At 45.5% G+C, this 13,178-nt stretch overlaps 1 protein-coding gene across 2 annotated transcripts; it reads right to left on the bottom strand.

Moving 5' to 3' along the window:
- Positions 1-258: 258 nt before the first annotated feature.
- Positions 259-11,410, bottom strand: LOC143002949 (uncharacterized). Of its 2 annotated transcripts, none has more exons than XM_076153379.1 (24): positions 11,188-11,410; positions 8,365-8,567; positions 8,057-8,161; positions 7,854-7,949; positions 7,245-7,355; positions 6,252-6,375; positions 5,665-6,142; positions 5,128-5,195; positions 4,787-5,033; positions 4,449-4,630; positions 4,085-4,307; positions 3,842-3,990; positions 3,651-3,742; positions 3,402-3,559; positions 3,183-3,328; positions 2,849-3,098; positions 2,644-2,759; positions 2,328-2,562; positions 2,093-2,232; positions 1,750-1,999; positions 1,548-1,672; positions 1,208-1,460; positions 1,014-1,117; positions 259-861 (listed from the first exon to the last, which is right to left on the bottom strand). In XM_076153379.1, exons 1-24 carry the CDS (start codon positions 11,225-11,227, stop codon positions 854-856), a joined length of 3,903 nt encoding a protein of 1,300 aa, XP_076009494.1. In that variant the 5' UTR covers positions 11,228-11,410; the 3' UTR covers positions 259-853. The 2 variants fall into 2 exon arrangements, with proteins under 2 accessions (XP_076009494.1, XP_076009484.1); XM_076153369.1 differs by lacking the exon at positions 11,188-11,410 and adding an exon at positions 9,507-9,839.
- Positions 11,411-13,178: the final 1,768 nt, after the last annotated feature.

The raw sequence follows: 13,178 nt of genomic DNA, 5'->3' as shown, positions 1-13,178 counted from the left end.
ACGTCAGTGTGTCCTCGGGTACGGCCTGAATATTGTTGCTTGTTATATATGTGAATCTATTGTAAAGTGTGTGTACCAATTTGATTTACTGACTTGTTGACTTGATTTACTGACTTGTTGATTTGATTTACTGACTTGGTTGTAATGTGATTGTTGTGCTTACATTTTACTGTCTGAATGTATCTTCGTCCACAGTTCTGTCCAGGTAACGTCCTCATAAACCACTGAGAACGAACAAATTGATGACAAACTTCTGAATAATTTCAAGTTTCTTTTATGACAAAACCGTCAAACTTGAGGGAAAACGAGGAGCTTTAAATTAAACGTCAATCACATCGTAAAAAAATCAAAACAATATTGTGGCAAAAATATACATAAAAATTCAAATAAATATAATCCCAGACACATATTGATGTGCAGACTGCAGAAGAACATATTTTCTACAAATGAAACTTTGAAATGGCTGGTAACACAAAACCATTGATAAAGATGACAAAGTTGAGTACCACAGTGCTGCGACAAAAGCCATAGCTCAAATAAGACTGAAACGCTGGAGGCAAATCACTCTTTTTATATACAAAATAATAATGGCTTTAAAAAAATGTGTTATCGTTCGACCCCTGAGTGTCCTGGTTTTAGTTTGAAGGATCTGCCTGGATACATGCACACGCGGGCGCAGCCTGGAGTCTCTCCGTATGCAAGGACGGGAAAAGGATTTACGGAAGCAAAATCTACTCAGAATAAAAAGAAGTACTTCATATTCGGGTTTCTGCAGGAATGTCTCCGCTATGTCTCGTCCGGTCCGTTCACTCTCGTTCTTTGTTCCGGATTTAGATCGCGCTCACGAATAGCTTCAGGACTCTGCATCAACGAAAGAGAGAAAATCAAACAACTAACTCACTCTACGTACTTAATTGAGACATAACATAAGTAAGAAAAAGTCCTGGTCCGCCGTGGGAAATCAGGAAATCACATTGCAACATACTGTACAACTGCATGGCTGCAATTCTCACCTTCGACGTCAGCAGCCTCCTCGGGCAGAGGGTCGGAGTTCAAGTACTTGTCGCCGAATATGTGCATCAGTTGCTCGAAGAACTTGCACTCTTGCTTCTCTCCTCTGGGAACAAGCAAGTACACGGCAAAAAGGTGTTAAGACACTACTGAACATATTCAGGTCTCTGTTGGTCGATTGTGGCGTGACACTTACCGTTTGCCCTCCACAAAGTGTCTGAAATTGGCCTTCAGCCTCTTGATCCTGTTCTGGCACTGCTCCGGGGTCCGCTGGTACCCCTGGCTGGAAAGCGCCTGCGAGATCTGGGCAAAGATGTGCTTGTTCTTGGCAGAGCCCTTCAAGCTCTCCTGGACGTCCTCGCTCCCCCAGATGTCCAGGAGGACCTCCGTCTCCCCATCGCTCCACGGCAGCTTGGGACTGTCGGCGGCCCACTGGTTACTCGGGGTAACTGACGGGGGGGCAGGTGAAAGTTGTTACAGTGTGCGGAGAGAATTAGCTTTCAAATAACAAACAACCTCACAGGCGCTGGTTTCACCTTTGTTCTGACCCGACACACGTCTGGGTCTGGTCCGCTCCTCTGCTGCTGCCACCGCAGATCCGTCCGCTTTGAGCTCCTTTCTGAAGATCTCCTCCATCTCCCTGAAGAACTTATATTCCTCTCTGAAGGTGGATAAAAACCTCAGTTAGTTAGTTAATTTCAAGTATTTTAATGCAAAGAACCACAGCGGTGTTGTTACTTCTCGTGGAGGAAGCCGGCTTTGAGGCGCTTGATGCGAGTATAGCACTGCTCTGACGTCCTCATGAACCCCTGGGCGCCCATCTTCTCAGAGACGTAATGAAACACGTGGCGGTTCTTCAGGCAGCCACGCAGGGTGTGCTGGACGCTGTCCTCGCCCCAAATCTCCAGCAGGACCCGAGTCTCCTGGTCCGACCACGGCATCTTCCTGCTCGGGTCAGCCAGCAGGTGGCTGGTGGAGGCCTGGTCGTCTAAAAAGGCGGAGGGGAGCAACATCCTTATTTCACAGCATTAACATGTGTACTCTACTTAAATCAGGTGCATTTGATGACCGTTGAACGTACACATATCAGCCTCTTTGTCCGTTAGGGGTTGTGAAGTGAGGTCACAATTCGCAGCTTCTACATCGACAAACAGGAAATCCTCTCCAAGCACGGGGGCCAGGAGAGGGAAGTACCGGAACACAGCTGGACGCCCTCCATTCCTAAAAGACAAAGCCAAACTTTTTTAAACAAGCCCTCCCCTGTGGAGAGCACAGTGTTATGGTAGAGTCGGATCGCTCAAATCGATTCCGTTTACCTCCGGCTGTTGCAGAAGCGTCTGTACGTCTTCTTCAACTTCTTGATCCTGGAATGACACTGCTCGCCCGACCTGTGGAATCCCATGGCGGCCATCCGCTCTGATATGTCTGTGAATATGTGCCCGTTGCGCGTGCAGGTCCTCAAGCTGTGCTGCACGTCGTTTGTCGCCCACACCTCAATGAGAGCGACCGTCTCCTCCTCAGTCCATGCTGTCAATCGTATCCCATTGGTGACTATTTTGGGAGTGGAAATCTGTGTAAAGCAACCAGAAGCTTCCCTTTTGGAGTTAGAAAAATAAACTAGTTTCATCGTACCTGCATCCTGGTCCACTTGTTCGTCTCTCTCATCGTACTCGTCTATAGAAACCGCTTCCTGTCCCAGTATTCCTTCCAGCTGGTTGTAGAACTTATATTCTACTCTTCCTCCGCACCTTAAAACAGAAACAAATTGTTATGCGACGATCCGTTTACTCTTTATAAACTCGTACTGGATCATATCTGCGTTCGAGCTCCAGCGCACTTCTTCCTCTCGTAGGACTGGCGAAAGTTGTTCCTCAGCGACTTGACCTTCCAGCGGCACTGCTCAGAGGTTTTGGAGAAGCCGAGGTTGTGCATCCTCTCCGAGATGTCCTCATACACATGCCCATTGTGGATGAAGCCTCTCAACGCCCTCTGAACTTCTTCTTCTCCCCAGATTTCGATAAGCGCCAGGGTCTCCTCATCAGACCACGAGCTGGCTGTCGGCTTTTCTGTCGACGCACCGATTTCACCTTCGTACAGCAGAGACACTTTACCATCAGCACCGGCTTTGGTATGAAAGTAGAAACACTGTACAAGACCTTGGGATTGTTTACCTGTTTCCGTCACCGATTCACTATTGGAATCCTCTGATATTTCAATGGAGTCTGTTATCATGGTGGAAGATGTTGACGGCTGTTTATCCAGGATTTGTTCCAGTAGATCGTAGAATTTGAAATCGATGGTGTCGTTTCCGGATGAGCTGCAGATGGGAAGTGGTAAGTGGTGTGTTGCCGATGTTCTACAAAATTGTACATAGATATGCGTGAACGTACCTCATGTTATCCTGACACTGGCGGTAGTTTGCTTTCAGCCGCTTGATCCTGCTGTGGCACTGCTCGGCGCTGCGCGGGTAGCCGTTGGCGCTGAGCTTCTCCGCGATGTCGGAGAATATGTGACCGTTGTGGGGACGGCGACTCAAATTCCGCTGGACCTATTCAAGTCAATACAGACAACAATTTCATGAGTGTCAGATTTCAACTGCGTGTATACTGAAGTCAAACAAGGGGATGTTTGTCGCCTACCTGGTGGTCTCCCCAGATCTCAAGAAGGATTATTGTCTCTTTGTCTGACCAGGGGACTTTCTTCCTGTCTTCCTGCACGCCCAGAACAGCATCTGAAGACAGAGGAAGGTTAGATACACCTCGTTACACAGAACAGCATCAAACTAACTGTCCAGACACACAGATTAGGTAGATGTTGGGTTTGAGTTTACCGATGTCCTGGTGACAATAAGCGGGAAAGTCTTCCTCTGTGGATTCTCCCGGGATGGCGTCCACGTACGGAGGTGACGGGAGATCTTTCACTAAGATCTTCGCCAGCTCGTGGTAGAACTTACACTCGACCTGCTCCTGTCCCTTCATGCTACAGTTTGGGAATTTGAAGAGGAGTAAAAAAAATGAGTTAGGCCCGTCAGTCGTATGATACATCTCCTTTAGTTCAGTGTAAACACACATACTTGTTTTCGTAGCACTGCCTGAAGCTGGTCTTCAGCCGCTTCAGCCTGGTCTGGCACTGCTCGGCCGTGCGGGAGAAGCCCAGGGCAGCCAGTTTGTTAGATATGATGGAGAACAGGTGTCCGGTCCTGTGGATCCCCCTCAGCTCTCTTTGGATCTTGTCTTCGCCCCACAAATTGATGAGGGTCAACGTCTCCACGTCCGTCCACGGGGCACTTCTAGTTACTTAAACAGGAAAACAGTGAAGTTGTTTTTATTTATTATGCTTTGCTACAGTCAGTGACACAATTAATCTCACACTTTTATCATTGAAATGCTGCTCTATGATCCTTGTACTTCAGAATATACAAGTGTGCAGCTGAATACCGGTTTCTTCTTGGCCCATTGGACGAACAAACTGCAAGTCATCATCGTCTCCTTCTTGGGACACCTCGTCTTCAATGACCTCCTCTATGTCATAGGTGACCTCAGGGACAGCAGAGGACGCTGAGGTTCCGAGCACCCGCTCTAGCTGGGTATGGAACTTATACTCCTGCCTGGAGTTCCCTCTAGTGTTCAATCAGGGCAGTAGCAACAAGCAAGTTTAATTAAACATTGCTTGTTTTTCTCTTTTCAGTCTTTTAAAATAACGTTTTCTCCACTGTTTGCAATGAAACAAATGAAAGAAAAGACAGAAAAGTTAAATCTGGTCATCCAGTACCCACTTGTTCTTCTGTCGGAAGCTTTTCTTTAGCCGTTTAATCCGGGTCTGGCATTGTTCCACGCTTCTCATGTAGCCGCGCTCCACCATCTTCTGCGCGATGAGGGTGAAGATGTGTCGGTTCTTCAGGCAGCCCTTCAGCGCTCGCTGCACAGAGTCCTTCCCCCATATGTCGAGCAAGTGGAGGGTCTCTTCGTCTGACCAGGGAGCTTTGTTGTCTGGTATGACTTGGTAGCATCCTTCCTGAGAGTCTGACGTGAGATGGGAAAAGGTTGGAGGCTTGTTCCAGTTTGGCCCTTAGCTGTGAGTATTTGATGACAAAAACATGAATTGTTAAACAAGTACCTGTATATTCTCCCCATATCGAGATAAGAGGAGATTCACCTGAATTCCCATCATCCACTGAGGATTCCCTGTGCAGGAGAAACACACATTACTGTTAGATTTGACCTTAAACTGATCCCATCACGTCTGTCGCATTAATCAGCAGGCACAGGGTTTGGTTTCGCTCACGTTCCTGCACCCTGGGGGTTGCTGGGTTTGTGGCTCATGCACTGTGGTAAGAGTCTGACGCAATTTGAGCTCAACTAAACCACGATGACCACACGAGCAAAACATGAAGAGAAGGAGCAACGAACATAAAGACACATGAGCAACTTTCAGATGATTTAAATCACAAAATGACAAACTGACAGCAACAAACACGCAAACACGAGCGGAACAGTGATGAAGATGAATCACAAGGACATATTTTGAAAACACTGATTCCTCAGTCAACAGTGTTTTTCTGACACAATGACCAAGACACAGAACCGATAGGAAGCCCAACCCGATCCATACCAACGTCTGTATGGAACAAGTGAAGGTTTGTAGTAATCTTACAGTAAAGCTGCCGCCTCCATAGGCTGCTTTGGGGGAATGTCTAAACCTCCGCTCAGCTTCCTCTTCCTGAGGACCCGCCCGCCTCTCAAGCTCTGGCTGTTCTCATTGGCTGCTGAATCCGTGACTTCCGTCTCTTTAGATGTAGTGAGGTCTATGGTTTCGTCGCATGGACGTGTGTTAACTGAGTTTTGCGCTTTCTTCTCCTGAGAAATGCTACCGCTCCCGCCTCTAACCTTTAGCTGCCAACCGCCCGAGTCCCTTGTCTCCCTCAGTCTATGTCTGATTGGCTCAGAAATCCGCCTACTCTCCCTCTCCTGGCTGTTTTTGTCGACTGAGGCTTCCGGCCGTCCGTCACTCTCCCGGAGGGTTGAGGCGTCCGGGGCAGACGAGCAGGCGGCAGTGCTAATGATGGATTTGGTCACGGGGGGCAGGAACAGGGAGGAGAGGATGCAGTCGTCCATCGGTAATAAACTCGGGTCTGAAACAGAGAGAGCAGATGGTTCATTAGACAGGAATCCATTCAGAGGGAAAGAATGAAACAGAACATACAGCAGGAGCTTTGGGGTCTGGACGGAGATCTTTGTTACCTTTCTCTTCAAAATGGCCGACTTCTCTGTGGTTCTCGAGCACAGCCTTCATGTCCTCCGCTGGGACCAAGGAATGCAAACAGTCGTCCAGGAAGGACGGAGCGTGTTTGAGCCAAGAAGCCATCTGGGCAAAAACAGATGAAGTAACAACCTTTAATAGAATCCCGGCAAATGCATGGTAAGGGTCAGTGGTCCCAGAGAAAACACACACACACACACGCCTGGATTAGGCCTCTGTGCCAAAGTCTGTAAACACACTGCCACAGCTTTACCCAGCAGCCCCACAGACACAAGGATACGCCACTGGCTCCAGATAAAGCTGTCAGAACCATCAGTAAACCAATCCTGCCTTCAAACTCTATACAGGGCCTCACGTTACTAGCCGAGGAAAACGCCCAGAGCTTCTTCTCAGCCTGTCATTCCCACATTCATCCCATCTCAGGTTCTTCCTTTAACCCAGCTGAGTTTAGGCTATTTTTAGACAGCTTTCCCCACTTTCTCACCGCGAATCATTTGCTTGATGTCAACAATCTCAATCCACCATCTAGTCTAGTCGGCGAGAGCTGGCGTTCTCTCGTCAGCTCTCATTTTACAGCGAGTGTCAGCGCCCTCTGACACATATGGTGAACCCCTGAGGCCTCCTGTCCACACTCTGGGCCTCTCGCTTTCACTGTGCCTGAGTCGAGCTCACTGACATGCTTTGGGCTCCTTCTCAGTCTCTATTTTCAGTTTGCATCAATATTGTATTAGGAAGATGGCTATGCAGCTGTGCATGGGTTAACAAGATATCATCTGGTAAAAAGAAAATGTTGACCTGATGGTGACACAAAGATCACTGGGTTTCCAAAATAAGCATTTTACCTTTTCTCTTGTGCGCATAAATGTGCACAGCAAATTCCAATGCAAATCAGTCTAGTACCATCCCCAAAGAAATGCAAAGAAAAACATGACCATTCCATGCATGTATAGTCCATAAGGCTTTCTGATAAACACCTGTGTGAAGTCTGGAGCAGGCAGCAGCTCCTCCAGCCTGGATATAAACTCCCACATCAGCATCTCCAGCGAAGTGTTGTACTTTGATCCAAAATGTAACGGAAAAATGTCCTGCAAAACGAAAACACACAAGATTTAAGATTAAGCATAAGCAGCTTGAATTGTTATGAAGGAATACAATGATGGATGTCAACTGCAGCAACATACAAAAGCTGAATTTAACAGTTTCGATGTATAACAAAGAGTTCCACTCTGTGATGGGCTCCAAGGCTTGGCGCCCTTTTGTCTGAGGAGGAAGCCGCTACTGATAAACATGTCTGATCAATTTATGATGAGACCTTCTGCACAGGGGTTTCGGCCTTGAATCTTCGTTTTTGTTTTGGAATAAAGACAGTTTAACGACCACTGAAGGAGAAGTATGCACACCAGGTCTAGGGAGTGACATTTGTTTTTGACATTTGTTACAGAGAGAATTTCCTCACATAAAACAGCAGATTCACACTAAGTTCTTTTTCTGGAATTTAACACATTATAACTTATCAGTGTAAGTGTGCTTTCAGATGACGTAGGAGGACGGAGGGCAAAGACAACAACAGTGTGGGCTCCCACCTGGAAGAAGTGTTTTCTTTCAGATGGATGCTCCAGTAAAGAGTGGACCAGTTCTACAAAGTTCACCTCAGATTCCTCCACCTGATTGATGGTCACCTGATACAAAGACACACGCATAAGTAGAAAGAAATGCACAAATCAAAGCAGTAGAACATTTAAAAAAAGCAAAAACTCTGCGATTGTCGCTTTGCCTGTTTGCTTACATGGTGATCCTTGGCGGTGCTGACAGGAGCCTTGATTCTGTCAAGGTGTGGCTGAATCGCCTGCAGGTCCACCGGGTTTTCGCCTTGACACAGCTCCAGAACCAGCTGGGATGTCACAAGAACCAAAGATAACACAACAGTCAATTGGTAAATTCAGAGTTTGCCGTGCACGGACATGACTGAGAACTATAATGGCTGCTTTTAATGCTCATTTAGTCTTGAGTGTCATATTTTGGTGTGAAACTGATTTCAAACGTAACACATGCGGGAATAACATTAATACGACTGAAGCAGTGAACGCCACTGACCCTGGCTCTGAGTCCCAGGATGAGCTGCGCCCTCTGGCTGTAGCTCATCAGCTCGGGCACCAGCTCCGTCACCATGGTAACGAACTCCTCCACCATCCCATAGTGATCCACGAGTCCTTGCTGCACGACTTGCCAAATCGCGGCGGACAGGAGTTGCAAGGGCGGGACCAGGAGGCGGAGATAGGGGACGGAAAGATCATTACCTGCAGAGGAAACGCGGAGAGAGGAAACAAGATTAAATGAGATTAAAACAATGCGGATCAACAGTCATGAGTCTAACATTTCCACGAATACACCCAAACTACAGAAGAGGCTGAACTCAAAAACATGAATGAACTACACTAACTAATGAGCAACGATAAATCTATTTGCCTTTCACTGCAAAGAACAATCGCAAAACAACTGTTAATGCATACAGTCTGAAATCTGCACAAGACAGATAGATTTGACTTTACATTACAATGGGCATAGGGGAATAAATGCAGTTTGACTCTTATTTTGCAAATTACAATGATGGGTTTCTGTCTTTGAGGTACTGTTGAAGGGAGACGGGGTCACAATCAGTCTGAGAGGTCAAACCAACATGAACTTTGGAACGTCAACAAAAAGCAAAAGATCCAAAGGGCTCCAAAGTAAAGCGAAAGCAAAGCAGTGGCGGTTTGCCCAGCATGCACCACATCTCATTTGCCACCCCCAAGTACTGTGCAATCATATCAAGTGGGTGCCTGCACTCTGCTGAAGCTTTGTGGAGACCAACATCAAGCTTCAGCATTGATTTATAGTGAGGAAGAAGCGGCTGGGTGAAATAATGACGTGACTGCCAGCGTCCATCACTCTCACGTAAGGTACACGTGATTCTATTGGAGGATGAGGCAACCTATTGAATTCGCCACTCCCCGGATAAAAACCACAGCCTCCCCCGGATCGATACTAAATTATACACACACATCCACGTCTCAAACAATGAATCTCTAATTGGAGGCTTTTCTGTGATAGCACGCAAACCGGGATCCGTTATCTCCCGTGTTAACGCCGCCGTGAACTCATTTGTAAACGCGTAGCGAATGAGGGGACGTTCTAGTGAACAATAGAAGAATCTCATCTGGATTTTTTTTGCATTAGGGTTCTCAAAATACACGCACCTCCACAGCTGCCACTTTCACTTCCGCGTTTAATTTCCATTGAGGCAACAACAACAAAAAAGGGGAAACGACCACAAAAATCCCCCGCGCACCGATCCGAGTAGAAAAAAATGATTTAGCCCGATAGATTCTGATCTTTTCTGGCTAACAAAAGCGCCACAAAGATCCGCCAACCCGCAACACGCGAGGAGAGATTAGCTGTAAGCATGGGCAGGTCTTGTTTCTGCTCTCGCCGGGGGAGGACGAAGAACAAAGGTTCTGGTCTCATCCGCTTCAGTCCAGATCACGGGAAGTCCTCTTTCCTGGTTGGCTGAGGAAGACCGGGTCAGCCCGGCGATTCGGTTTTTGTGACGCTAGATGGCGCCATTGGCTTCTCATCTAAAAACTGAACTACAGATGGGAATCGAGCTGTGCGTTGAGGATTATTTGTGATTTAAATGAGAATGTAGTTAGTGGCAGAAAATGTGGTGTAAAAGCAAAGAAACAAAACAAAACAAGTATCCCGGAATGTTTCTGATCGTTGCGTTTTGTTTGACTGCATTGCTTTTAGATTTAAGATTCTATTTAAAACGTTTATTCCTCAGGCTGATCTGTGGTTTTGCGGGATCCAGATACTGGGAGAGCTGGATTGTGGACCTAAGAGGAATGGAGGAACCCTGGCTGGGTCACAAAGCTTTCCCCTTGGGTAATCATCTGTATGGTACTTCAGGCCTTTAATGGGATTGGGAAGGTTTCTCCATATGGAGGTCTTAGATAGGTTTGAAAGGTGTCTAAAGGGAACCTTGGTGAAACAGAAAGTGTAGCCTCTGACCGAGCCTGCAAAATCATTTAGGGAAAGCTTTGTGACCCAGATGTAAATTCTGAATCCTCAGATACTGCATGCTTCAGCTCCTTTGTGGTGTTTATTGAAAAGGAACAGCAAATGGAAGGAAGTTGTGCCTTTTCGAGTCACAGCCTTAACCTATACAATTTGGAAAGGCTATAGGAAGGAAGGCTGGGGCCACAAGCCATTCACTCGGGGCACACAGTACAGTTTTGTGTCTCGCAGCCTTTACTAGGTCCAGAGAGGAATCCTGGGCATGTTCAACCTCCATGTGAAGCAGAGAATTGTATGGCCTTTAACAACCACTGGGAGGTTCCATGTGGTGTCAAGGAAACCCGACTTAGGGCTTAGGCATTCAGCTTTAGCAGCTTGCAGTCATCCTGGAACAAAATAATACGCTTATATCCCTCACCGGATTAGACACTTCCATATTTCATAAATGAATTTCCATGACATTCCCAGTGTGACTTAAAACTAAACTTCTAACCTAAACGTTCATTGTGATTGTTCAATATGTTTATCTTCATTGAAATTATGACTATGTTTGAATAAATCTGAATAAATATAAGATTTCTTTTCTTTCTAGTGTTAATTTTTTTCTTAAAAACAAAGATGTGGAATTATATAAGAATTTTTCATTACATATGTAATGCCTCCACACGGACAAATTTCATTTCTTTACATTTCCTCTCATTTTGAAAACTGGCAACCGGAAGTGGAGCTTTAGCGGCTCTTTCTGCTAAAAATATCAAATTAGTTTACAATTACGCATTAACAGACATGCATATTATAAAAACACACGACCGCATGTATCCATAGATAATCTGAAGAAATAAAACTTAGAGAAGGTAAACTTACAAGCTTCCACCTGCTGCCGTTGGTTGCTACCGTCCAACATCTGTTTACAAACGATGCTTTGCTTATTAGTTAACAAACCCCATAAAAGGTCTCCAAGTTGACGTTTCGAAAAACGTGTATACTCGCGTGTACTGCACGTGCTTAATGCGTGATGTATAAAAGCAAAATTATATAATTACTACACGGTGTACAAACACTTCTGGGCAGCTAAATGTACTTCTTCTTTTAGTTTTTGTTTTATGGTGGGTTGCAATCTTTGACTTAGCAGGTGCACACCGCCACCTACTGTATTGGAGTATGCAGACACTCCATTAGCCTATAATGTGTGGACATTATAACTACGTAGAAATATAACCTATTTACGGACAATAAACATATATGATTCACTAGATTCTGTCATATAACCGCGTGTCTTTCAAAAATTGTACTTAACCTTCCTGGGCTTCCTGGCCCATGATCTTATCTCCAGATGTCCTTGATATTCCCCTCAGGTTCCATTCTCTTACTGTCTCCCTAATGCAACTGCTTAACAATAATGTTGTGCCACTGTTGACCAGAAGAACAACAACATTCGTTTGTATGGGCACTCTTGATATGCAGACTACAACAGACAGAAAGGACTGCAGAAAAAACCTCATTAGGGCCAACCTGCCCTCCACTCAGGACTTGTACATGTCAGGAGTTAGTAAATGTGCAGGAAACATCACTGTAGATCAATCACACAGTTGAAACAACCTGTTCCAACTCCTCCCCTCTGGTAAAAACTATACAGAACACTGTGCACCAAAACAGCTATGCACAAGAACACCTTCTTCCCACAGCCTGTCACTCTGATGAACATCTAAACAGCCACAGTGTCACAAACAATCCGTGTGCAATAAAACCCAAACTCTAAACACCCACTGCACCTCCTATTCCTGTGTATACTGTATTTTGTATAAATGCATTTTCTGTCATGTCCTCCTACTTTGTGTATATTAAGTATGCTGTTAATCATTACTTATTTATTCCAGCATATTGCACTCTTGTATTCCTGTTACAAATTCATTGCTGTTTCCTTTTATATATATATTTTGGTATATATGTTTATTTCTGTACATAGTAGTTGGATGTTTATGTTCACTTTGTTCAGCTTTGTCATCATATGTCTATTCTGAGCCAGTACATTCTGAGAGCAACAGGACCCCCAGAGTTGAATTCCCTGTATATTTATGCATGATTGGCTAATGAAGCTGGTTCTGATTGTGATTCTGAACACATTGAGCCACCAGGCGGTGCCAGATGTCTACAGTTGCAACAGCAGAGAGGTTATTACCAAACTACTGCAAAGCGCCCGGAGGGCCCGAGGGGCACTTTCCTCATCACCCTCAATGAAAACTTTCACGCTGCCAGCTCTCTACCCTCTGGAGAAGGCTGTGTATAGCTGCATGGCTGTGAGTGAACACAGGCTGAGGAAAGTAGATACCAAGTCTCTCATTTTCTTGACCCTGACCTTTGTTAATGGTTACTGTGAAAGCCAGCGTGACAGGGAACTACTGCCTGACAAAGGTGAAGGGAAGCTCATCATTTCTGTCATGGTGAAGCTTCTTGCTGACAGTGACGGTTGTTGGAGGCGACTGTAGGATTGGCGCTCGTTCCAACTCCACACAAACAAACAACAAACAGACACACACTCCCTTACAGAGCCTCCAGTAACATCTTCCCCCTGATATTTCACCTCCCTTCACCCCAGCCCTACTATCACTCCTAATCCCAGGATTGTAACATTGTAACCTTAATTGTTACCTGACTTCCATTGGGAGTTAAGTCAATCTCTGCCTCTTTGCATTGTGGCTTGCCAACAGTCACAGCTGCTTCTTCTTTGGGATGATGCAAATAGTTTTTTAGGAATTCAACATACATTCACTCTCCATCAAAAATCAAAACATCAAAATGTTTTGAATTTCACCAATATTCACTGTAATGATACCACAGGTTATAAAGATTAAGTA

Source organism: Genypterus blacodes, unplaced genomic scaffold (genome assembly GCF_046128005.1).
Source record: "Genypterus blacodes isolate CSIRO-AG114 ecotype Tasmania unplaced genomic scaffold, CSIRO-AGI_Gbla_v1 ptg000007l_1, whole genome shotgun sequence".
Taxonomy (NCBI): domain Eukaryota; kingdom Metazoa; phylum Chordata; class Actinopteri; order Ophidiiformes; family Ophidiidae; genus Genypterus; species Genypterus blacodes.
This window is presented reverse-complemented; position numbering and strand designations above follow the sequence as displayed.